Source organism: Cervus elaphus, chromosome 1, assembly GCF_910594005.1.
Source record: "Cervus elaphus chromosome 1, mCerEla1.1, whole genome shotgun sequence".
Classification (NCBI taxonomy): domain Eukaryota; kingdom Metazoa; phylum Chordata; class Mammalia; order Artiodactyla; family Cervidae; genus Cervus; species Cervus elaphus.
Window position 1 is genome coordinate 95,368,382 of NC_057815.1, and position 27,757 is coordinate 95,396,138.

Below are 27,757 nucleotides of genomic sequence, written 5' to 3' on the forward strand. Positions count from 1 at the left end.
TTCATTCTATACTCCAAGGCCTAACTTGCCTGTTACTCCAGGAGTTTCTTGACTTCCTACTTTTGCATTCCAGTCCCCTATAATGAAACGGACATCTTTTTTGGGTGTTAATTCTAGAAGCTCTTGTAGGTCTTCATAGAACCATTTAACTTCGGCTTCTTCAGCATTACTGGTCGGAGGATAGACTTGTATCACTGTGATATTCAATGGTTTGCCTTGGAAACGAACAGAGGTCATTCTATCCTTTTTGAGACAGCATCCAAGTACTGCATTTTGGACTCTTTTGTTGACTATGATGGCTACTCCATTTCTCCTAAGGGGTTCCTGCCCACAGTGGTAGATATAATGGTCATCTGAGTTAAATTTACCCATTCCTGTCCATTTTAGTTCACTGATTCCTAATATGTTGACGTTCTCTCTTGCCATCTCCCGTTTGACCACTTCCAATTTGCCTTGATTCATGAACCTAACATTCCAGGTTCCTATGCAGTATTGCTCTTTACACCATCAGACCTGGCTTCTATCACCAGTCACATCCACAACTGGGTGTTGTTTTTGCTTTGGCTCCATCCCTTCATTCTTTCTGGAGTTATTTCTCCATTGATCTCCAGTAGCATATTGGGCACCTACCAACCTGAGGAGTTCATCTTTCAGTGTCCTATCTTTTTGCCTTTTTATACTTTTCATGGGGTTCTCAAGGCAAGAATACTGAAGTGTTTTGCCATTCCCTTCTCCAGTGGACCACACTTTGTCAGACCTCTCCACCATGATCTGACTGACTTGGGTGGCCCCACTCGGCATGGCTTAGTTTCACTGAGTTAGACAAGGCTGTGGTCCTGTGATCAGATTGGCTAGTTTTCTGTGATTGTGGTTTCAGTCTGTCTGCCCGCTGATGCCCTCTCTCAGTGCCTACTGTCTTACTTGGGTTTCTCTTACCTTGGATGTGGTTTTTGGTCTCTGGGTGATTTTTTTAATGTTGCTGTATATTTCTTCTAGTCCAAAATCATAGGTGAATTGGATCAGATTTGTGACTGTATGTTATAATATCAAATTTAAAATTTTTTTTTTTAAATATCAAATTTAGTATTAGAAATTCAACTGTCAAAAAACTCATCAGAGATTGGAGCAGGAAGAAATGAGAGAATGCTCTAGAAATTTTCTTTGGTGCAGAGATCTAATAAAGGTATTTTAAGGAATTGTGTGTGTGGTTCAAAGGGCTTCCCAGATGGTGCTAGTGGTAAAGAACCCACCTGCCAATGCAGGAGACATAAGAGATATGGGCTCTTTCCCTGGGTGGGGAAGATCCCCTGGAGGGGGGCATGGCAACCCACTCCAGTATTCTTGCTTGGAGAATGCCATGAACAGAGGAGCCTGGAGGGCTACAGTCCATAGGGTCACAAATAGTCAGATAAGATTGAAGCAATGTAGCACTCACGCTTGTGGTTCAAAGTCAAGATGAAGAGCAATCTCTTGGCAGCAGGATTTGATGCCCCGAGCATGGGGTTTGAACTTTATTCTTTTCCTGGGAAAGTGAGAAGCAGTCATGGCATCCAAATGACAGGAACATAAGTTCTGATCAAGCAGCCTCTCCTTTTTCCATTCATTCAGAAGCCTTGCTAAATGGTATAGAATCATAGGAACATTCCCAGTTCAATTGATTTTCATAGAAGTTCTTTTCTCCCCCATATCCTGTATTGGATATGAATTTAGGTCTTAGAAAAAAAGTCTTCTTTTTTATAAATATTCCTTTTGTTGTTGAGACCTTAGGGTTAAAGGCTTCACTCCTTTAGAGAAAGTCAGGAAAACTCGGAAGACTAACTCATAGATAAAGACATGATTCTCATCCAGTGTAGAGATCACGCAGGTTAAAAGCAACAGTGAAAGCCTGTGCCCTCCAGCAGCTGAGTGAATTCTCACAATGGCCATAAGGAGGCAAACAGAGAGCACATGGGCTGTAGCCCACCAGGCTCCTCTATCCATGGGATTCTCCAGGCAAGAATACTGGAGTGGGTTCCTATTCCCTTCCCTGGGCTATCTTTAGGACCCAGGGTTGGAACCAGGGACTCCTGCATTACAGGCAAATCTTTACCATCTGAGCCACCAGGGAAACCCCTTTTTGACTTTCTTTCACACTCAGATGGCTAGATCTCCAGACACAAACAGTAACAACCTGGATGTTGGGAACAGAGGGTCTCACCATGTTACGTTATTCTATAAATATAAACATTCCATAATAAAAATATTTTTGAGTAAAAATACATTGGATGAAGTGTCAGAGCATTTGATGGCAAATAGTAGGGTGATGTCTTAGAAATGACCTGGAGAATAATTGGAAATCAACAGCTGTCATGAGCATTGATGGTGTTCACAAACCCAAGAGCAGAAACCCTCTCCACCACTGTAACACATCATCTGTGTGACTCAGAAAATAAATAGAGCTTGGTTTCCAGAAGATATTTAGATACCATCGATGATTAGAGGACCCACTTACCATCTGCCACAACCCCAAGAACCTCTGCTCTAAGGCACAGATCAGAACAGTGATAATTTTCTTTCCAGCAAGAGAAAGAAAAGTCACCTCATTTCACAATTAGCAGCAAACACATACACATCTGAAATGGTTCATCCCAGCCTCCATCTAATTAACTGTTTCTGCAATAAATAATTAATAGAAATTAAATGGAGGAAATTTCTGAGCTAACATCCTGATCCTTTTAATAGCATCCTACTAGCACTATTTCTGTCTCTGACTATTTAGCACACGCCTCATTCCTGCAGAGACAACAGCTTCATTGAATGCACTATTATTCCTAGCCTGTACACTGGCTCCACGTCTTGGTATCCAGTTGATTCCATAGTCTGCTCACTTCCCTTGAACCTAAGTCACTTCATGACCAGTCCAGTCCCTGTAATGTGCTATTCTTAGTATGGCTGCAATGTTCAAAGCAGGTACAACAACTTCTGGAGTGAGGAAGAAGGATTGTGACACTATCCTTTCATCAATACTGCCTGAGAAATCATTTGCTTATCCAACAACCCTATCAAGATATTTATCTGGGCAGAGGTTTGAGCTAGATTCTCAAACCTGGGCAGAGGTTTGAGCTAGGGTGTAGATTCTACACCCTAGTTCTTTCCTACATCACTACTCAAGCGTGTCTGTTTTTTGTTTTGTTTCCCCTACTCATATGTGGATCTCTGTATAGCCTAGAGATAAATTGTACATTTTTAGATCACCAATAGCTATCAGGGCTAAAAATAGATGTTGTTAGAATTTAGTTTATACCAAATAGATACTTTTCAAAAACCACTCAACTTTTATGAAAATGATTGCAATTTGTTTAATTCCTCTTTAGATCCTTCTGAGGTTGAGGGGAGCAGAAAGGTGTTGAAATACTTTTTATCTTCATTCTATTGTATTTTTTTAATTTGAAAAGTATAACAGAAAAATACTAACAAGACAATAAGAAATAAATTTTCTGCATTTTAATTACCAATAACTTCTCAGCACATTGTTTCTGATTTTTTAGAAGTTTTCTCATTTTTTTCATTCATTTCTTTGCGATTTATTTCTACTTTCTGTCATAAGCTATCACTATCCTTATTTGAAAGAACTAGGGAAAACTGAAAATTAATACTAAAGTAATAGTTGGAAAACTAAAGAGTAAAGGTATATGTAGAGAGGCAAATGGGAACTATTGCTAGGACTTGTCACTTGGTGGAAGAATAAGAATACTGGATTTTTTTTTTCTTTTGGTTAACATTTTTCTTCACTTGCTTAGCTGCATTTTGTTTTTATCTTCAGTGATCATGATATTGTATTTTTGGAAGATAAGAAGAAAATAAGTGTAATAGATATTAAAAATAATGTATGGAGGGTTATTTACTTTTTAAAGTCATATGTAAGAGAAGTAAATGTTCTGTTTGATATTTTCAACTCTACATGTAAGGATAGGAGTAAAGTTTGCTGTTCCAAAGAATCTCACCTCATCTGGACATTTCTGTTGGTCCAACTAGTGTGGAGTATTAGTAACTAGGTTACTTCAACATTTATTAGATTTGATCACATTCTCAGTAATGAAGATGTTTGAGGAGAAAGAATTGCTCTGAGTTGGGTGATTGGGAATTTTTATCATTAATAGGGACATGATGAAATGGAGCATTTTTTAAAAGGTACTAAAATAAAAATCATGTAGAAGAATGGAAGGATAGCACCCCCCAAATTCTGCAAATTTTTTAGCATCTTTGGATGATGGTCAGATAGTCTAGCCATGTCTGGAAGCTTTACTTTTTAATCTATTTTCTGTTTTAGATGGAAATTTAACTTTTGAGGCAAAACTTTCTCCTGGCGATAGTCCTGCATATAGCAGCTTTCACTTCTTTATTTCTCGAGCTGTAGATGAGAGGATTCAACATGGGAATCACTGCTGTGTAGAACACTGCCACCACTTGATTGAGATCCAGAGCGAAAACTGCTCCTGGCCTCACGTAGATAAAGAAGAGAGTCCCATACGAGATGGAGACAGCTGTGAGATGGGAAGAGCAGGTGGAGAAGGCTCTGTGCCTCCCACGAGCAGAGCGGATGCTCAGGATAGAGACGGGGATGTGAAAATAGGAGACTAATATAGTCAGGCTGCTGACCACAAATACAGCTCCAGCCACGATGAAAACTAGCAATTTATTGATCCGTGTGTCAGCACATACCAGAGATAGAAGTGGGGACATGTCACAGAAGAAGTGATTGATAATGTTGGAACCACAGAAAGGAAGTCGGAAAGCAGCTGTTGTGTGGGTCATGGTGTTCAGAAATCCAGCAGCGCAGGGTCCAAACACCAGCTGTATGCAGAGTCTGTGGGACATGACAACTGAATACAGCAGTGGGGTACAGATGGCCACGTAGCGGTCATAAGCCGTGGGTGCCAGGAGAAGGCACTCCATGGCCACAAAGAGCCCAAAGGACCACTGCTGCGAGGCGCAGCCTAGGAAAGAAATGGCTTTCCTTTCAGCGAAGAAGTCTCTGAGCATCTTGGGGCCAACCACGGACGAAAAGCAGACATCCACAAAGGACAGGTGACTGAGAAAAAAGTACATCGGTGTGTGCAGGCGGGAATCCATCCGGACGAGGATAATCATGCCCAGGTTTCCGGTCATGGTAACAAAGTAAAAAAGAAGGAAGAACAAGAAGAGGAAGCCTTGCACATGCGGATGGTACTCTAGGCCTGTGAAAATAAACTCTGTGATCCTTGTATAGTTTTCACCAGCCATTGGTTAGTTCGGCCTCTAGAGTGAGAAAAAACAAGAAATTGATAGTGCACAAAGCCTTAAATTACTTAAAAGCATAGCATTATCCATAAGAAAAGAAATTGCAGGTTTTCAGTTTAGGAACGCTGGCATAAAAAAAGCTAGAATAGAACGCCAGCAAATCAAATACAGTTCTAAAGAGCAACATGGCTTAAATGTTTTAGAGAGAAAACTAGGGTTTAACTAAGAGTTTGTTTGACATTAGAAAACCTATAAAATATTTTAAAGGTTGGTCAGTCTTATTTTCCCATAAATCCATTTAACTCATCTTGAACTTTTGAAGATAGATAGAGAAGCAGAAATAGGTTTTAAAAATGAGTTAAACTTACATGTCAGTGAGTTCCTTTCTTCTTTAGGGAATTAACACTGGAGTGCAAACCGTGCTCTTTTTTCAGCATGCATCGCATCTTCCCACCCCGACCTGTGCCTTTGCACAGAGAAGAAGTCCAACTGTCAAGTAGTCACTTGGTTTTATTCTTAGTTTTTTCCCCAAGGAAGTAGGAAGATTCCAATCTGAAAAAAAAAAAAAAAAATCTCCACATGAATTAAGGTTTCCAGAAGTAGTTACATCATTTTTTGTTCTGGGAGAATTTGTTTCCCTAAAGTATGCCATGTCTTGGGAAATTTATTAAGAGGAAATTAAAATGTTCTTGCTGCCTCTAAATGCTTTTAAAAATCCTCTGGGATCAAAATATTTGTTTTCTGTGTTTGACTCCTTTTCTTACCTCCTTCTTTAGCTACTTACAGAGTAAAACTTCTGTGTAATGATGACACAATTTCTGGAACTGTTTATCTAAAGATCATGATAATGGAGAATTTTCCACATGATACCTTATTTGACATTGTGATCATTTTAATTAGTGTCTTTTTCCAATACAGACCAAAAAAAAAAAAAAATCACTGAGAATCAAAATGTGTGAAGAATTTCTATAATATTTACACAGGTTTTTTTCATGAAAAATTGAGAGACGTTTCACTGACAAAGGTAAGCCTGATGCTGCATTGGAGCTTTACCAGTCATCTTGCTGATTTCTAGTGAGATTGAGCAACTTTGCATTATTTACAGGACATTTACATACTTTATTAAAGAATATGGAGGCATTCTGTACTTCATATGCACAAAGCATATGATTACAACAGCAAAATCCTGATAAGTTATTACTATGACTAAAGAGTATAGAGGATATAAAAGGCCTTGGGAATAAACCTACGCCAAATATGAAGGTAATATTAGAGAGTGCTATGGTTATGTAGTTCCTGAATATCTCACTTTTTTCAGGTTTATTGATATATAATTAACATAATATTATATTAGTCCAAGGTACACAGCGTAATGACTCAATATTTGTCTACATTGCAAAATGATTACCCCAATTAGCTTATCAGTCACCTAACAGAGTTCTGAATTTTATTTCTCATGATGTGAATGATTAAAATCTCCTCTCTCAGCATCTTGCAAATATAAAATACAGTATTGTTAGCTATAGCAACTATGCTATATTTTACAGCCCCCAAATATGTTTATCTTATAACTGAAAGTTTTAAACCTTTGACCTTAATACATTTTTTAATATTCTATGTTTAAAGGGTCAAGGTCAAGATTACAGACAATGAGAGATCTCAACACACTGTAAGAAAAACGAAAGTACTATTAAGTCACTGCTGTGATTACAACATTTACTCAGGACTTAACAAAGAACTTCTGATATCCTAGTCATAAAACTTTTTATATGAATAAGAATATTTTTAAGTCTTGGGATTCAATAGTCTACTCTTTTGAGTTTAAAGTTCTAAAATCCATCCCTACTAAATCAGAAATGAGAAAAACAAAGTGAGAAAATTATAACCTAAGACATTGTATGACTTGTCAATGACCCAAAATCTCAACATAAAATAAAGATTCTCTATACCCAGCCCATGTTGTTACATCTTGCATACAGATTACTCTCAATCTGTAGTGTAGTATAAATGGTGTTCCAGTTTATTTACCCGTAAGAAACTTCTTCCTTTCACACGTCCTTCTGAATGATTATTTTACTTCCTTGTTTCTCAGGCTATAGATAAGTGGGTTCAACATGGGAAACAGGGCTGTGTAGAACACAAAAACCACTTTATTAATATCCAGGGAGAAACTGGAACTTGGACGTACATAGATGAAGAAGAATGTCCCATAAATGCTGGAGACAGCAGTTAGGTGTGAAGAGAAGATGGAGAAGGCTTTCCACCTCCCATCAGCAGAGTGGATGCTCAGGACAGTGATGACAATTAAATGTAGGAGACCAAGATGATCCAGCTATTGGGTACTCCTGGAGCTCCAGCCAAGATGAAAAGCAAAACTTCATTGACCTGTGTGTCTGCACATGCCAGGGAGGGAAGGAGGTCACAGAAGAAGTGATTGATTTTTGGACCACAGTAAGGCAGGTGAAAGGTGAAAGTTGTATGGATCACGGTGCTTTTAAGGCCCATGGTATAAGGAGTTACCACCAGCTGCCCACAGACTCACTGAGACATAATGAGTGTGTACAATAGGGGCTTACAGATGGCCATATGCCAGTCGTATGCCATGGAAGCCAGGAGGAAACACTCAGTCACTACACACTGACCAAAAGACCAGATCTGGGCCGCACAACCAAAGAAAGAGATGACTTTTGTCTCTACAAAGATGTCAGTTAACATCTTAGGACCAATGACAGAAGAAGAACAGACGTCCACAAGGGACAAGTGGCTGAGAAAAAAGTTCATGTGGCTGTGGAGTCGAGAATCCATCCAAATGAGAGTGATCACCCCAAGTTTCCCAGAAAAGTGGCAACAGAAACCAAGAGCAATATCACACAAAGAACAACCTGGAGCTGGAAGCGGTTTGTCAAGCCCACGGAAACAAACTCAGTCACCAAAGTTTCATTCTCCATACTCCATTTCTCTGATCTAATCTGTAATGAGAAAGAGAGAGATCTTTCTTTGGAGTCAATTCATAATTGGGTTTCCTCATTTTAAAAATGAATGAATCTTTTACCTTTTTTACATTTACAGGGTAGATTGACAGACAACACTCCTGACTTCTATCTCTGAGTGGTCAGCCATCCACTTATTGTTTGCATGATATTAAGTCACTAAAGCTCAGTTTCTTCTTGATTAAAACAGAAATTTTTGAAGAGAATCATAGATTTTTACGTATAGAAGTAGCTTTTGGAGATTATCTAAAGCAATTCCTTTAACTGTGCCAGATTACATTTCTAAAAATCCTTGCCTTTGAACCAAGGATATTTTAAGACACATTTCACAGATAAGGTATCATGTGCATTTGATGAATTCAGGCTGATAGTTCTCACTCTCACCCTAGATAAAGGCTGTAAGAAATATAACTTCCTTGCTAATTGCTTCAGATTCTGGGGGGAAAAATGTCAGTGTGTTGTCTAAAAGATAACTTCTGAAGTGAAAGAAGGAATGCAAGCTCAGACAAATGAAGTTGGCTTTCGAACAGAGTTCAAAGTCCTCAGCAGTGTCTACTTTGTGATGCCTTCTCCAAAACACCAATATTCCTCATATTATTAATGTGCATACTGATTACTTTATCAAACTCCATTCTCTTTTCAGCCTATAAGAGAGACTAGTTCTTAAACATTCAATAGGTGCTGTAATCAATTGTGAGTGATCAGAACCTGGGAGAGAAAAATAATATCTTAAGCAGGAAAAGGACACACCTAGGCATTTATCCCCCTTAAAAACTGATGTTGACAGAAAAACCTGGACAACTGTATTCATAGGAACATTATTCATAATGGCCAAACACTTGAAATAACAAAAACAATAGAGCAAACTGTGGTATAGCTATACCACAGAATACTATTCAGTAATAAAGAGGAGCAAAACATGATACATGCAACAATCTGGCTGAGTGTCAAGAGTGGAGTTGTTAAAAAAAAAAAAAAGCAATCTCAAAAGGTCATGTACTCTATGATTCCATTTATAAAACATACTCAGATGGCAGAATTTTAGAGATGGATAAGAGGTTGCCCAAGATTAAGAACGTTGGGAAGGAGGGTGGTGGTGGTATTATAAAAGGATAACACACAGGAGATCTTTGTGGAGATGGAATAGTTTTGTATCCTGATTGTGCTGGTGGTTAAACAAATCTACATGAGTGCTAAAACAATACAGAACTACACACATAACATGCCAAAGTCCATTTCCTGCCGTTTTGTGTTGTCTAGAGTGGTGAACTGGGGTCAAATTGAGGGAAACGAACAGGACACCTCTATGTGCTATCTTTCAAGCTTCCTGTGAATATTTATTTCAAAATAAAAAGGCTTTAGAAAAAATGAATAGAAAGTTATAGGAAGGGGAATTGAGTATAGCCCCAAAAAGAAAAAGAAAAACTGAAGAAGGGAGGTATACATCTTGGACATGGAAATAATCATGGTGATTCCAGCAACACAATCACACAGAAATATTAAGTGGAGTGTGTGCAGGAGATGTGTTGACAGAAAATGAATGCCATTGCTCCCTGATAAGTCATCTTGAAAAAGATTGTGCTTAACAGGAAATTAATGAAATAAAAGCGACAGACCTCCTGTGGTCTCAGAGGCATGGAGCTCAGTAAAAAAAGACCTGGAGGTGTGGGATTTCAGATTAGTCAAAAAAATCATACCTAAGTAGTGAAATGTTTCAAGAACTCAGTATTTTGTAAACACAGAGCTCATTTCAGGTCATTTATACTCATGTTTGCTTTCACTCAAAGAGGGAAACAAAACATTTTAAGTGTCAAAATAAATTAAGGTCACAAAAAAATTCTGTGAAGGGAGGAGCCAAGATGGCAGAGGAGTAGGACCGGGAAACCACTTTCTCTCCTACAAATTCATCAAAAGAATAACTGAACGCAGAGCGACCTTCACAAAACAACTTCTGATCGCTAGCTGAGGTCATCAGGCACCCAGAAAAGCAGCCCATTGTCTTCTAAAGGAGGTAGGACAAAATATAAAGGATAAAAAGTGAGACAAAAGAGCTAAGGACGGACATCTGTCCCGGGAAGGGAGTCCCAATAGAGGACGTTTCCAGACACTGGGAAACCCTCGCACTGGCGGGCCTGGGGGAAGTGTTTGAATCTCCGAGGGCAACCTGACTGGGAGGGAAACAATAAATAAAACCCACAGATTATGAGCCTGAAAGCAACTCCCAGTAGAAAAGTACCCCAGACACCCGCATCCGCCACCAGCAAGTGGGGGTGGAACGGAGAGGAGCGGGCGGCATTGCTTGGGGTAGGGTCGGGCCTGAGTGCCCTGAGGACAATCGGAGGGAGCTTTTGTGAGTTGCCAACTTAAACTGTGGGAGAGCAAAAGAGAGAGAGAAAGTTAACCAGCCCGAACACACTGCCGGCCGTTCGCAGAACAAAGGGACCGAAAAAGTCCAGAGAAGAGCTCGCAGGCTGCAGACCGGCCCAGCCCTGCCGGAGGCAGGAGGCAGAGGGGAGGGGAAGTGGGCAGGCTCGGCCCCAAGGACCGCATCCCCTGCTGCACTGCAAAAAAGCCTCCACTTTCTAATCAAAGACCTCCTGAGACTCTGGATGGTCGACATCCGCAGGGAGGGTCGCGGCGAGACACAGGGCGCAGGCACCCGACCGGCGCGGGCGGGGACTGGGGCTGGGGACGCGGAGGGCAGAAGGAGCACGCACCCAACTGGCGCCAGCGGAAACTGAGACTGGGACCGCGGAAGGGAGTGGGCGCGCCGCACCCGGGGAGAGTGCGCCCGTCAAGCCCCTGGCTGCCTGGACCGCTCTGACGGGGAAGGCACAAAGAGCAGGCACAGCTTTTTGTTCCGTGATTTTGTGGAACACCCGAGGGCTGGAACCTCGCGCAGCGCGGGGCGCGCTCCATATAGAGCAGCCGGGAGCCTGAGCAGCGCAGACGGAGAAAGCAGCGCCAGCCCCGCCCCGCAGCGCCAGCCCCTCCCAGCAGCGCGCCGGACCTAGCTACCTGAATAAGAGTCCACCTCCGCCCGCCTGTGTCAGGGCGGAAATGAGGCTCTGAAGAGACCGGCAAACAGAAGCCAAATAAACAAATAGGAACTGTTTCAGAAGGGACTGGTGCAACAGATTAAAATTCCTATAGAAAACATCGACTACAACAGAAGGGGCCTGTAGATACCGAGAAGTGTAAGCTGGAACGAGGAGCTATCTGAAACTGAGCCGAACCCACACTGACCGCAACAGCTCCAGAGAAATTCCTAGATACATTTTTACTTTTTTTTTTTTTTTTAGTAGAAATTTTTTTTTTATTTTTTATTTTTTTCTCTTTTATTTTCCTTTAAAATTCCCTATTACTCCCAAATTACTCCTTAACTTTCATTTTCATAGATTTTTACGATTTTTTTTCATTAGGAAAATAATTTTTTTTCTTTTTCTTTCTTTTTTTTCTTTTTTTTCTTCTTTTTTTCCTTTTTCTATTCTATTTTCTATTTTTCTTTTTCTCTTATTTCTTTTAAAGTCCTCTAGTACTCCTCTACTACTCCTTAATTTTCATTTTCAATACACTATAACCTTACAAAAAAAAAAAAAAAAAAGAGAAGCCCTACTCCAGACACAGCAATCTAAACAAGATGAAAAGGCAAAGAAATACCCAACAGGTAAAGGAACATGAAAAATGCCCACCAAGTCAAACAAAAGAGGAGGAGATAGGGAATCTACCTGAAAAAGAATTTAGAATAATGATAATAAAAATGATCCAAAATCTTGAAAACAAAATGGAGTTACAGATAAATAGCCTGGAGACAAAGATTGAGAAGATGCAAGAAATGTTTAATAAAGACCTAAAAGAAATAAAAAAGAGTCAACTAAAAATGATTAATGCAATGAATGAGATCAAAAACACTCTGGAGGGAACCAAGAGTAGAATAATGGAGATAGAAGATAGGATAAGTGAGGTAGAAGATAAAATGGTGGAAATAAATGAAGCAGAGAGGAAGAAAGAAAAAAGGATCAAAAGAAATGAGGACAACCTCAGGGACCTCTGGGACAATGTGAAACTCCGCAACATTCGAATCATAGGAGTCCCAGAAGAAGAAGACAAAAAGAAAGGCCATGAGAAAATACTCAAGGAGATAATAGCTGAAAACTTCCCTAAAATGGGGAAGGAAATAGCCACCCAAGTCCAAGAAACCCAGAGAGTCCCAAACAGGATAAACCCAAGGCGAAACACCCCAAGAAACATATTAATCAAATGAACAAAGATCAAACACAAAGAACAAATATTAAAAGCAGCAAGGGAGAAACAACAAATAACACACAAAGGGATTCCCAAAAGGATAACAGCTGATCTATCAATAGAAACTCTTCAGGCCAGAAGGGAATGGCAGGACATACTGAAAGTTATGAAAGAGAATAACCTACAATCTAGACTACTGTACCCAGCAAGGATCTCATTCAGATATGAAGGAGAATTCAAAAGCTTTACAGACAAGCAAAAGCTGAGAGAATTCAGCACCACCAAACCAGCTTTTCAACAGATGCTAAAGGATCTTCTCTAGACAGGAAACACAGAAAGGTTGTATAAACGTGAACCCAAAACAACAAAGTAAATGGCAATGGGACCATACCTATCAATAATTACCTTAAATGTAAATGGGTTGAATGCCCCAACCAAAAGAAAAAGACTGGCTGAATGGATACAAAAACAAGACCCCTATGTATGCTGTCTACAAGAGACCCACCTCAAAACATGAGACACATACAGACTAACAATGAAGGGCTGGAAAAAAATATTTCATGCAAACAGAGACCAAAAGAAAGCAGGAGTCGCAATACTCATATCAGATAAAATAGACTTTCAAATAAAGGATGTGAAAAGAGACAAAGAAGGACACTACATAATGATCAAAGGATCAATCCAAGAAGAAGATATAACAATTATAAATATATATATGCACCCAACATAGGAGCACCACAATATGTATGGCAAACACTAACGAGTATGAAAGAGGAAATTAATAGTAACACAATAATAGTGGGAGACTTTAATACCACACTCACAACTATGGATAGATCAACTAATCAGAAAATTAACAAGGAAACACAAATCTTAAATGACACAATGGACCAGCTAGTCCTAATTGATATCTATAGGACATTTCACCCCAAAACAATCAACTTCACCTTTTTCTCAAGTGCACACGGAACCTTCTCCAGAATAGATCACATCCTGGGCCATAAATCTGGTCTTGGAAAATTCAAAAAAATTGAAATCATTCCAGTCATCTTTTCTGACCACAGTGCAGTAAGATTAGATCTCAATTACAGGAAAAAAATTGTTAAAAATTCAAACATATGGAGGCTAAATAACACACTTCTGAATAACCAACAAATCATAGAAGAAATCAAAAAAGAAATCAAAATATGTATAGAAATGAATGAAAATGAAAACACAACAACCCAAAACCTATGGGACACTGTAAAAGCAGTGCTAATGGGAAGGTTCATAGCATTACAGGCTTACATCAAGAAACAAGAAAAAACTAATATAAATAACCTAACTCTACACCTAAAGCAACTAGAGAAGGAAGAAATGGAGAACCCCAGGGTTAGCAGAAGGAAAGAAATCTTAAAAATTAGGGCAAAAATGAATGCAAAAGAAACTAAAGAGACCATAGCAAGAATCAACAAAGCTAAAAGCTGGTTTTTTGAAAAAATAAACAAAATTGACAAACCATTAGCAAGACTCATTAAGAAACAAAGGGAGAAGAACCAAATTAACAAAATTAGAAATGAAAATGGAGAGATCACAACAGACAACACTGAAATACAAAGGGTCATAAGAGACTACTACCAGCAGCTCTATGCCAATAAAATGGACAACTTGGAAGAAATGGACAAATTCTTAGAAAAGTATAACTTTCCAAAACTGAACCAGGAAGAAACAGAAGATCTTAACAGACCCATCACAAGCAAGGAAATCGAAACTGTAATCAAAAATCTTCCAGCAAACAAAAGCCCAGGACCAGATGGCTTCACAGCTGAATTCTACCAAAAATTTAGAGAAGAGCTAACACCTATCTTACTCAAACTCTTCCAGAAAATTGCAGATGAAGGTAAACTTCCAAACTCATTCTATGAGGCCACCATCACCCTAATTCCAAAACCAGACAAAGATGCCACAAAAAAAGAAAACTACAGGCCAATATCACTGATGAACATAGATGCAAAAATCCTTAACAAAATTCTAGCAAACAGAATCCAAAAACATATTAAAAAAATCATACACCATGACCAATTGGGCTTTATCCCAGGAATGCAAGGATTCTTTAATATCCACAAATCAATCAATGTAATACACCACATTAACAAATTGAAAGATAAAAACCATATGATTATCTCAATAGATGCAGAGAAAGCCTTTGACAACATTCAACACTCATTTATGATTAAAACTCTCCAGAAAGCAGGAATAGAAGGAACATACCTCAACATAATAAAAGCTATATATGACAAACCCACAGCAAGCATCACCCTCAATGGTGAAAAATTGAAAGCATTTCCCCTGAAATCAGGAACAAGACAAGGGTGCCCACTCTCACCACTACTGTTCAACATAGTGTTGGAAGTTTTGGCCACAGCAATCAGAGCAGGAAAAGAAGTAAAAGGAATCCAGATAGGAAAAGAAGAAGTGAAACTCTTGCTGTTTGCAGATGACATGATCCTCAACATTGAAAACTCTAAAGACTCTACCAGAAAATTACTAGAGCTAATCAATGAATATAGTAAAGTTGCAGGATATAAAATTAACACACAGAATTCCCTTGCCTTCCTATATACTAATGATGAGAAAACAGAAAGAGAAATTAAGGAAACAATACCATTCACCATTGCAACAAAAAGAATAAAATGCTTAGGAGTATATCTACCTAAAGAAATGAAAGACCTGTACATAGAAAACTATAAAACACTGATGAAAGAAATCAAAGTGGACACAAACAGATGGAGAAATATACCGTGTTCATGGATTGGAAGAATCAATATTATCAAAATGGCTATACTACCGAAAGCAATCTATAGATTCAATGCAATCCCTATCAAGCTACCAATGGTATTCTTCACAGAACTAGAACAAATAATTTCACAATTTGTATGGAAATACAAAAAACCTCGAATAGCCAAAGTAATCTTGAAAAAGAAGAATGGAACTGGAGGAATCAACCTGCCTGACTTCAGACTCTACTACAAAGCCACAGTCATCAAGACAGTATGGTACTGGCACAAAGACAGAAATATAGATGAATGGAACAGAATAGAAAGCCCAGAGATAAATCCACGAACCTATGGACATCTTATCTTTGACAAAGGAGGCAAGGATATACAATGGAAAAAAAGACAACCTCTTTAACAAGTGGTGCTGGGAAAACTGGTCAACCACTTGTAAAAGAATGAGACTAGAACACTTTCTAACACCATACACAAAAATAAACTCAAAATGGATTAAAGATCTAAATGTAAGACCAGAAACTATAAAACTCCTAGAGGAGAACACAGGCAAAACACTCTCCGACATAAATCACAGCAAGATCCTCTATGACCCACCTCCCAGAATATTGGAAATAAAAGCAAAACTAAACAAATGGGACCTAATGAAACTTAAAAGCTTTTGCACTACAAAGGAAACTATAAGTAAGGTGAAAAGACAGCCCTCAGATTGGGAGAAAATAATAGCAAATGAAGCAACAGACAAAGGATTAATCTCAAAAATATACAAGCAACTCCTGAAGCTCAATTCCAGAAAAATAAATGACCCAATCAAAAAATGGGTCAAAGAACTAAACAGACATTTCTCCAAAGAAGACATACAGATGGCTAACAAACACATGAAAAGATGCTCAACATCACTCATTATCAGAGAAATGCAAATCAAAACCACAATGAGGTACCATTACACACCAGTCAGGATGGCTGCTATCCAAAAGTCTATAAGCAATAAATGCTGGAGAGGGTGTGGAGAAAAGGGAACCCTCTTACACTGTTGGTGGGAATGCAAACTAGTACTGCCACTATGGAAAACAGTGTGGAGATTCCTTAAAAAATTGGAAATAGAACTGCCATATGACCCAGCAATCCCACTTCTGGGCATACACACTGAGGAAACCAGATCTGAAAGAGACACGTGCACCCCAATATTCATCGCAGCACTGTTTATAATAGCCAGGACATGGAAGCAACCTAGATGCCCATCAGCAGATGAATGGATAAGGAAGCTGTGGTACATATACACCATGGAATATTACTCAGCCGTTAAAAAGAATTCATCTGAATCAGTCCTAATGAGATGGATGAAACTGGAGCCCATTATACAGAGTGAAGTAAGCCAGAAAGATAAAGAACATTACAGCATACTAACACATATATATGGAATTTAGAAAGATGGTAATGATAACCCTCTAAGTGAAACAGAAAAAGAGACACAGAAGTACAGAACAGACTTTTGACCTCTGTGGGAGAAGGTGGGGGTGGGATGTTTCGAGAGAACAGCATGTATATTATCTATGGTGAAAGAGATCACCAGCCCAGGTTGGATGCATGAGACAAGTGCTCGGGCCTGGTGTACTGGGAAGACCCAGAGGAATCGGGTGGAGAGGGAGGTGGGAGTGGGTATCAGGATGGGGAATGCATGTAACTCTATGGCTGATTCATATCAATGTGTGACAAAACCCACTGAAATGTTGTGAAGTAATTAGCCTCCAACTAATTAAAAAAAAAATCAGTAAAAAAAAAATAAAAAATAAAAAAATAAAATGGAAAAAAAAATTCTGTGAAGATGCAACCAGAATATGCTCATCTATGATCTCAACCAACTCAAATTATTATGTGAAAACAAGTTTCTGACTGTCAAAATGCATAGCACTTTATTTTTCCCAGTCTTGCCCAAATAAAATATTCCAGTTCAGAAAATTCATGATCTTTGGACATGAGTAGCATAAGTTCAAGTTAGCTCATTCAGAGGTTTGTTTTCTACATATAATATCCCGGTATATGTAATGTGAAGACATTAAGACCCAGAGAAACCAACCAAGGTCTCATCATTCTAACATTCTTCAAACCATATGTCTTAAAGCACATTCAGCATCTCTATGCCAAATACAAAATTCAAACAAAATGTACGTTCAAGTTAGGTCATTTAAACCAAAAGACAAAGATGAAACATTCTATTTCTACCAAAATATCCCTCATAATAAGCTTAAAGATAATGCTTTCCTATGCTTCTAACCTCATCTTCCATGTCTGGCTTCCTGATAGCAGTTTGGCAAATTTCATTAAAAAAAGAGAAGAGAAAAGAAAAGAAAAAAGCCCTACTGTGACAACCTAGAGGGGTGGAATGGGGTGGGAGAAAGGTTCAAAAGGGTGGGGACATATGTATACCTATGGCTGATTCATGTTGATGTATGACAGAAAACAACAGAACATTGCAAAGCAATTATCCTCCAATTAAAAAGAAATAAATTAAAACAGACATGATGAAAACTAGTTATGTCAAAATGAATTATGAAATTAACATTCCCTCATATGAAAATGAATTACTCTACAAATGTAGACCTGCCATTTTTCTCTCAGCTCCTTCATGTTGACTAGGAGGATAGATAATATACTGATACCATCTTGAAACTTGGACCTTCTTAACGGTACTTTAGTGAATTCATTGACTCAATTCTGTACAACCTTCACCAGAGCATTTTCTAAAGAGCTGTTGTATAAATTAGCAATAACTCCCACAAGAAAATTGAAGTTCAGGAGATGAGGTCTATAGAGAAGAAATTAAAGTTATTTTATAAGAAAATAATTTTGGGACTTTGAATCAAATGTACTTGCACAAATTAAACCTACGTCTCCATTTGGAACCATCTGCCCCGTTTGAAATTCCAATTCTGAACCTTCAACTATCACATAATTATCACTGGCCTTTGACATTGTGCAGTTTGAGAATGTAAGATAAAGTCCTGCTTCAGAGAGATTACAATCGGAAGGGGAGTCTGGGTCCACAGCAGCACTAGGGACCCCAAAACTGTTTCGTGAGGTAAACTAGAAGAGTGGGATGATTGTAACTGAAGTTTTGGAAATAATCTCTTGGACATAAGCAATCTCAGAAGGTGGTAAAGGTATAGGTAAGTAAAAATAAGGTGGACTGATAGTATCCATGCAGCAGTGGAGTGCTAAAATTTGGACATCTTTGAAAGACAAAATTAGTACACACTATATGTATGAAAATTTCAAAAATAAGAAAAATAGGATTGGACTCAAACTTCAAAACATTTCAACATTAGGTAAAAATTTCTTACTCTAAGCAATGAAGAATCTTTCAAGGTATTACAGAAAACAGATATTATCTATTCAAATAAACGCTGCCCCAGGACATTCATCTTGTCACAAGAGATGCATACTAGGCATCCTTCAAGAGAATGCACTGGTCATCGCAAACACCCTCTTGCAACAACACAAGAAGAAACTCTACATATGGACATCACCAGATGGTCAATACCAAAATTAGACTGATTATATTCCTTGCAGCCAAAGATGGAGAAGCTCTAAACAGTCAGCAAAAACAAGACTGGGACTGTGGCTCAGATCAAGAACTCATTATTGCCAAATACAGACTTAAATTGAAGAAAGTAGAGAAAACCACTAGACCATTCAGGTATGACTTAAATCAAATCCCTTATGATTATACAGTGGAAGTGAGAAATAGATTTAAAAGACCACATCTGATAGACAGAGTGCCTGAAGAACTGTAGATAGAAGTTTGTGACACTATACAGGAGACAGGGAGCAAGACCACCCCCAAGAAAAAGAAATGCAAAAAAGCAAAATGGCTGCCTGAGGAGGCCTTACAAACAGCTGTGAAAAGAAGAGAAGCTAAAGGCAAAGGAGAAAAAGAAAGATATTCCCATTTGAATGCAGAGCTCCAAAGAATAGCAAGGAGAGATAAGAAATCTTTCTTCAGTGATCAGTGCAAAGAAATAGAGGAAAAAACTACAATGGGGAAGACTAGAGATCTCGTCAAGAAAATTAGAGATACCAAGGGAATATTTCATGCAAAGATGGGCTCAGTAAAGGACAGAAATGGTATGGGCCTAAGAGAAGCATAAAATATTAAGAAGAGGTGGCAAGAATACACAGAAGAACTGTACAAAAAAGATCTTCATGACCCAGATAATCACGATGGTGTGATCACTCACCTAGAGCCAGACATCCTGAAATGTGAAGTTAAATGGGCCTTAGGAAGCATCACTACAAACAAAGCTAGTGGACATGATGGAGTTCCAGTTGAGCTATTTCAAATCCTAAAAGATGATGCTGTGAAAGTGTTGCACTCAATATGCCAGCAAATTTGGAAAAATCAGCAGGGGCCACAGGACTGGAAAGGGTCAGTTTCATTCCAACTCCAAAGAATGGCAATGCCAAAGAATGCTCAAGTTACTGCACAGTTGCACTCATCTCACATCTAGTAAAGTAATGCTCAAAATTCTCCAAGACAGGCTTCAACAATATGTGAACTGTGAACTTCCAGATTTTCAAGCTGGTTTTAGAAAGGCAGAGGAACCAGAGCTCAAATTGCTAACATCTCTTGGATCATCGGAAAAGCAAGAAAGTTCCAGAAAAACATCTATTTCTGCTTTATTGACTATGTCAAAGCCTTTGACTTTGTGGATCACAACAAACTGTGGAACATTCTTAAAGAGATGGGAGTACCAGACTACCTGACCTGCCTCCTGAGAAACCAGCATGCATGTCAGGAAGCAACAGTTAGAACTGGACATGGAACAACAGACTGGTTCCAAATCAGGAAAGAGTCTGTCAAGGCTATAAATTGTCACCCCACTTATTTAATTTATATGCAGATTAAATCATGAGAAATGCCAGACTGGATGAAGCACAAGCTGGAATCAAGATTGCCGGGAGAAATGGCAATAACCTCAAAAATGCAAATGACTCCACCCTTATGGAAGAAAGTGAAGAACTAAAGAGCCTCTTGATGAAAGTGAAAGAGCAAAGTGAAAAAGTTGGCTTGAAACACAACATTCAGAAAACTAAGATCACAGCATCTGGTCCCATCACGTCATGGCAAATAGATGGAGAAACAATATATACAATGATAGACTTTCTTTTTGAAGTCTCCAAAATCATTGCAGATGGTGACTGCAGCCATGAAATTAAAAGACGATTGCTCCTTGGGAGAAAAGTTTCAACCAACCTAGACAGCATATTAAAAAGCACAGACATTACTTTGCCAACAAATGTCCATCTAGTCAAAGCTACGGTTTTTCCAGTAGTCATGTGTGGATGTGAGAGCTGGACTATAAAGAACGTTGAGCACCGAAGAGTTGATGCTTTTGAACTGTGATGTTAGAGAAGACTCTTGAGAGTCCCTTGGACTGCAAGGAGATCCAACCAGTCCATCCTAAAGGAGATCAGTCCTGGGTGTTCATTGGAAGGACTGTTGCTGAAGCTGAAACTCTAATCGTTTGGCCACATGATGCGAAAAAATTGACTCATTTGAAAAGTGATGCTTGGAAAGATTGAAGGCAGGAGGAGAAGGGGATGACAGAGGATGAGATGGTTGGGTGGCAACACCGACTCAATGGACATGAGTTTGAGTAAATCCCAGGAGTTGGTGATGGACAGGGAGGCCCAGTGTGCTGCAGTCCATGGGTTCGCAAAGTGTTGGACATGACTGAGTGACTGAACTGAACTGGGCATCCTTCAAAGAGACTTTAAGGTAATTAACTCATCTGTAATCTCATAAGAGCCCAATGAAGTAGATTACTACAAAGTCCTAGATTCTCCTAACTGTCACCACTACCCTCAGATACTTTCTACTCTTGCAACAAGTAAAGCAAGATTCTCCCTCATAAACTTACTCTCCTCCTTCCATTTACAGTGTATCTCTAACTGATATCTGCACAATTTTCTCCTTCACTTTATTCAGGTGTCTGCTATAATATGCCCTCATCATGGACCCAACTCAGTGGAAATAAAATAACCAAAAAAAAAAAAAATCCTCTATAAGAAAATGCTAGATAGCTAAACATTAATAAAGAAAATAGGGTTAATGTTTTCATCTATTTGAGGATTCAATAGATGTAATACATTTCCTCTAAAATCAAGAGCAGTCTCCAATACTGTGATACATGATCTCATGAGAAAGAAAAGTATGGAAAAGGAAGGGAGAGGAGCAGAAAGGAGCAAAGGAAAGGGAGTAAAGAAAATGGAGAAAAGCATAAAATGTTACTTGGGGAGGCTATGGCCATGCTGATATTTTGAAGAGTAAAAGAAAAAGAAAACATTCTTAGTTTCAAAAATCTCCTGTAACAACAGAGTAAGTAATTTATAACAACCTTAGTCCCTGGTGGCTCAGCTGGTAAAGAATCCACCTGCAATGGGGGAGACCTGGGTTCGATCCCTGGCTTGGGAAGATCCCCTGGAGGAGGGAAAGGCTACCCACTTCAGTGTTCAGGCCTGGAGAATTCCATGGACTGTATAGTCCATGGGGTCACAAAGAGTCGGACACGACTGAGCAACCTTCACTTTCATAGCTAAAGGAGTAGAATAAAGAATTGTCAGGAGGATATGCAGTGAAAGTGAAGTCGCTCAGTCCTGTCTGACTCTTCGCGACCCCGTGGACTGTAGCCTGACAGGCTCCTCCACCTGTGGGATTTTCCAGGCAAGAGTACGGGTTGCTGTTTCCTTCTGCAAGGGATCTTCCTGACCCAGGGATCAAACCTGGGTCTCCCACGTTGCAGGCAGACTCTTTACTGTCTGAGGCACCAGGGGAGCTAGACTGGAAACTAAAAGCAAATAGAGAAGAAAGACCAATAATCCATTGAACAATCAAGTGAACATTCCAATGATGAGTGAGTGACTCTTAAATCAGCTTAGGGTGAGAAGACATCAATGAGCAGAATGATGAAAGAAACTGATCCAGGGAGAACTAGAATAGAAGTATTTCCCTAAGCCATCTCTCTTTCCAGTTTGCTAAGAAAAGATCATAATTATGACGTAAAGTAACTATGTGTTTTATTCACTCACCCATTTAACACTTTCTCCTAGGATTTACCATGTGCCAGTTATGTTTCTGTGCAAACCACACGTGATGCTTTCTCCTCACAATTTTCCACCAAGGTCTTCAGTGAACTGCTTATAAAGGGCTAAAATGCCATCCCACTTTCTTTTAATCATCACTCTTTTTTTAACAGATTTGTATTGCCATGATAAATCACTGAGTTGAAAAACCTCCCAGGTAATATCCTGAAGGATTATACAGGGAGATCATATCCCTAGAAGGAAAAACTAGAAACTTGAAGGGCATCATTGCTAGGAAGCTCTTTCTTTTGGTCAGTATGTGAAAAGATAGTGTTCAGGTTACCAAGGGGTAAAGGGGGAAGGATAAATTTTGAGATGGCGTTGACAAATATACACTACCACATATAAAATAGTTAATTAATAAGGACCTACTGTATAGCATAGGGAATTCAATACTCTGCTATGGCCTATATGGGGAAAAAACTAAAAAAGAGTATATATGCATACATATATATGTATACGTATAGCTGATTCACTTTGCTGTACAACAGAAATTAATGCAACATTATAAATCAACTATATTCCAATAATACTAAATTTTTAAAAGATAGCATTCATAGAAACTTTGATATATTATATACAATCATAGAACTTTAGAGAAGGCAGTCATTTAGATGGCATTGAGTCTATTCCCCTCATTTTACAAATTAAGACATCAAGAATCAGAAATGATATAGGATTTATCTGCTTTTAGTCTTCTTAATATTTGGTGACCTTCTTAGGCCAAATTTGGTTTTTCTTTTTAATAAACACTTCAGTCATTCCCTGTAGCTCAAATTGTAAAGAATCTGCCTGCAACACAGGGGACCAGGGTTCGATCCCTGGGTTGGGAAGATCCTCTGGAGAAGGGATTAGCAATCCACTCCAGCATTCTTGCCTGGAGAATCCCATGGACAGAGAATCCTGACGGGTACAGTCCATGGGTCTCAAAGACTCAGACATGACTGAGTGACTTAGCACACACATATGCATTCAGTCACTGCAACATTTAAACATATACCACCTCAGGGAGCAAGAAGTGTTATGAAAAAAAGAAGGAATCTCAGTTCAAATGTCACTGTCTGTGGCAGACAGTATAGTGGAGGGGATCATGACAAGGCTGGAACCAAAGGGATTTAGAGTTAAATGCTGACTCTGCTCTACTTTCTCTGTTTTCCCTGGTGGCTCAGATAGTAAACCGTCTGCCTGCAGTGAGCGAGATCTGGGTTCAATCCCTGGGATGGGAAGATCCCCTGAAGAAGGAGATGGCAACTCACTCCAGGACCCTTGCCTGTAAAATCCCATGGATAAAGGAGTCTGGTGGACTACACTCGGACACAATGGAGCAACTTCACTTTCACTTTTCACTTACTGCTTCTTTTTATATACAGATATACCTTTGTATTACTAAAGTATGTTAAAAAGTAATAAAGAATAATTAACTCAGAGAGCTGTTTCTGAAAGAGTGGATTAATATATTAAGTGCTCACTAAAACTCACTGCTGCTTTTTTTCTTTCCTCTAGTAGGTTTTTCGCAAATCTGAGGTCACCATTCATTTCTCCTTCGCTGTGATTCCATGGCTTCATAACATACCTTTATTCAAGAATTTCAAATCATATTATTATTTCCCAACATAAAACAATGTGGGCTTCCCCAGTGCTTATCAGAGTACTTGGTGGGAGGGGGAGATGTGCTAGATACTTGAATAAATAAATTAGAAAAAAAGAAAATTAACATTATAATTTCAACCATACTTTCACCAATTACGCATCATCCCTGGACGGTATCATTGTGCAATTGTGAAGACAATATATATGTCTGATTCTCACCAAAGAAATGTGGAGAGAGCAAGCATACCAACAAAAGTACAAACAACAATAAAGTCAGTAACGCAATCTTAGGTGATGCTATGATCTTACTGGAAATATGAGCTTTGGGCTAGAGATAAGATTCAAAGACATGCCATCTTGTCTTCAAATACTGAAAGAGCTATTATGACAAACGGCTGTTATGAACAACAGTGGTTTCACTTTTTTCTTTGAGCAGCCCCAAAAGACAGATGGTGTCCCTGAGGATTTCAGCCGTAAGATCATTGACTTAAGCTAAGAAGGTAAGGATATTTTCCACCTTTAGAAAATTCCAAGAGTAGTTGCTTTTGGAGGTACAAAGATCCACGACGTTTTAAGGGACCCAGTCAGGCAGTGATTGGATGGCAATATAACAGCAACATTTCAGAACAAATGAGGAAAAGGAGCTGAGAAATTTATCAGCAGGACTTGAGTTTCTGTCCTCTTATTAAGTATGTTATTCTAATTCAGAGTTTGTTTTCTCAGTTCTATCTGAACACAATTCAAGACATAATGGATACAGAGCCTATGAAGATAGATAAATCCCTAATCAGTGTTTTCGACTCATCCAAGAGGAAAAGGAAAAGAGGGATGGATTATTTCAAAGGACCAACAGGAAGTCAAGGCAGAGGATGCTGTGAAGTCATCCGAGCCCCGGAAGTCTCAGTACGCAGTGAGTAAGTCAGCTGCACCACATCACTTGGAAGTGTGTCAGAAATGCAGAATTTGAAGCCCCGCTCCAGTTTAACTGAACCTACATTTTAACAAGATCCCCAGATGATACATACACACACTAAATATTTAAGCACAAGTATAATCACTTGCATTTCCCTACATGTGAACTTCCCAGTGAATCACCTGTGTAAACAAGGACACTATGAAATGTCATTGTCTTATGACATTGAACAATGTTAAATATAAAATCGAATTCCCTTTATAGCATAACTGTGGTAGGCCAAAGTATCTGCAGTTGCATATTTCATCTCTGCCATAAATTATCTGTGGGAGATCCATACGATTGTGTTTGCTGTAGTCAAATGGTGACTGCCACTTAGTGACAGCTCTTACAGAAGTCTTAGCTTCCAACAGAAGCATGAGCCATTTCCGATTGTATTTGTATTTGTTTGCAAATTAGTTCATATAATATAGGAAAAATAATGAAATACAGTTTTTAAATAATCTGTTTTGACAAAGCATATGTCAAAAAACCACCAGCAATGGAATACCAGTCAAGTTACATCCCTAAATCCTCATTAAAATGGAGCAATTTATAAATATTTTAACAACTCAAATAGGCCAAATTAACATGCTATCCATGTTTAAGAATCACTTGTTTAGTGTGAAGCATACAAGAGAATATCTAAGTTAAGCTGTTCTATTTGGAGGATTTTAAAAACTAATTTTGGCCAAGTACTCATCATATCATTTTATGAATTTGGCTTCTCAGTGAACTCACCTCTTTGGTAAAGTCCTTTATTCATCTATTTTAATTACTTCAGAATGATACCAAAATGTGTGGACTTCCAGCCTCAGACAAGAATAATTGTCTCTAACACACTGTTCTTTAAGCATCATGAATTCTGACTGTATTCCCTCCACGATGGGTGACCTCTGTCCTGACTCACCTGAGGTCTCCTAACTCACACGTATGAAATAAGTCCTTGCCCTTTTCTGGCTCCCGTACGGCACAGTATGATGCACATATTTTCCTTGAAAGTTTTGAGTCAATTGCACTTGATGCCCGAAGAACCCTGAAACTCAAGGGTCTACATCCATAGAAGAGAAATTAAAGTGAAACAGATATGGAGTTTGACCCAATATTACTTTACAATGGAACTTTTTTCTCAAAGACAGATCTCTAAAGAAAAAAAAAAAATACTCTCATCTTGGGGCCATCTTTGAGAAGTGAAGCAGATTTCTACTGAAAAAGAAGCACTGCATGCTGAGATAAAAACTCACAGTTAAAAAGCTATTTCTGAAAGTTGATACAGATTGTTTTGGGAGATGGGACATAAATGAGGGAAAATCAAATATATAACACTAACTATACACAACACTTGGGAATATCTCACTTTAGGTTTATTTAGACTGACTAGGGAGTAGTCAGGTATGGATGTAGTAGTCATGTGTAGATGTGAGAGTTGGACCATAAAGGCTGAGCACCAAAGAATTGATGCTTTTGAACTGTGGTGTCAGAGAAGACTCTTGAGAGTTCCTTGGACTGAAAGGAGATCCAACTAGTCCATCCTAAAGGAGATCAGTCCTGGGTGTTCATTGGAAGGACTGATGCTGAAGTTCCAATACTTTGGCCACCTGATGTGAAGAGCTGACTCGTGGGAGAAGACCCTGATGCTGGGAAAGGTTGAAGGTGAGAGGAGAAGGGGACGACAGAGGATGAGCTGGCTGGATGGCATCACCCACTCGATGGACATGAGTCTGAGTAAACTCCGGGAGTTGGTGATGGACAGGGAGGCCTGGCGTGCTTCAGTCCATGGGGTCGCAAAGAGTCGGACACGACTGAGCGACTGAACAACAACAGGGAAAATCCCCAGTTGAGGAATGGGCTCCCAGAGACCACTTGCCAATATACTTTTAAGTATATAATATAGTCATGCTAAGTTGCTTCAGCCGTGTCTGACTCTTTGCAACACCATGGAGTTGTAGTTCACCAGGTTCCTCTGTCCATGGGATTCTCCAGGCAGGAATAATGGAGTGAGAAGCCATGCCCTCTCCCAGGGGATGTTCCCAATCCAGGATCAAACATGCATCTCTTGTGTCTCCTGCATCGACAGGCAGGTTCTTTATTACTAGCACCACCTGGGAAGCTGTTAGGGGTCAAAACTTATTTTCAAATATATCACAGCACTTGGTACTTCTAGGAGAAACTAGTTAATCAAAGCCTAACCTGACAGGGTATTATTAGGGCTTAACTGACCTGTGGGGAGGGAGAGGGCCAACTTTATCTTCCTCTGAACTTCCACATGGGGGAAGGGAAATACCCAACTCCAGCCCACTCTAACCTTCTTATACCAACTTATGGGGGGTGAGGAGACCCTGTGAAACAATTGTGAAGTTTATAATTCAGATACCTCAGTTCACTAAAAGACTGAGACCTAATCATAGGACATAGAACACGTCTCTTCCCCTCACACCTCACATCACAGTTACTAGAGACCCATTTACAGCAACTCCTTTTACTCAGCACACCATGTCTGGCTATCAAGAAAAAATTACAAGGCATACAGAAAGGCAAAAAATACAACTGGACAAGACAGAGCAAAGGTCAGAACCAGAACCGGCAGGGATATAGGAGTGATAAGACCAGGAATTTAAATCGGCTCTGATTAAAATGCTAGAGATCAAATACACTGTGACAAAAAAAAAAAAAAAATTTGATGAGATGATTAGTAGACTGGATGTGGCTGAGGAAAGGATCAGTGTACTTGAGAATGCAATAGAAACTTCAGAAACTGAAAACAAGAGTGAATGAGGACTGAAAAAAAAAAAAAACCAGAATGTCTAAGG

At 39.1% G+C, this 27,757-nt stretch overlaps 1 protein-coding gene and 1 pseudogene across 2 annotated transcripts; both read right to left on the reverse strand.

The window, feature by feature from the left end:
* Nucleotides 1-4,317: 4,317 nt before the first annotated feature.
* On the reverse strand, nucleotides 4,318-11,330 carry LOC122700617 (olfactory receptor 1009-like). Of its 2 annotated transcripts, none has more exons than XM_043913632.1 (4): nucleotides 11,268-11,330; nucleotides 8,142-8,228; nucleotides 5,628-5,811; nucleotides 4,318-5,277 (listed from the first exon to the last, which is right to left on the reverse strand). In XM_043913632.1, the coding sequence occupies exon 4, from the start codon at nucleotides 5,260-5,262 to the stop codon at nucleotides 4,318-4,320; it is 945 nt and encodes a 314-aa protein (XP_043769567.1). In that variant the 5' UTR covers nucleotides 5,263-5,277; nucleotides 5,628-5,811; nucleotides 8,142-8,228; nucleotides 11,268-11,330. The 2 variants fall into 2 exon arrangements, with proteins under 2 accessions (XP_043769567.1, XP_043769576.1); XM_043913641.1 differs by lacking the exon at nucleotides 11,268-11,330 and adding an exon at nucleotides 10,967-10,979 and having other exon boundaries at nucleotides 4,318-5,275.
* On the reverse strand, nucleotides 7,280-17,549 carry LOC122700631 (annotated as a pseudogene).
* Nucleotides 17,550-27,757: the final 10,208 nt, after the last annotated feature.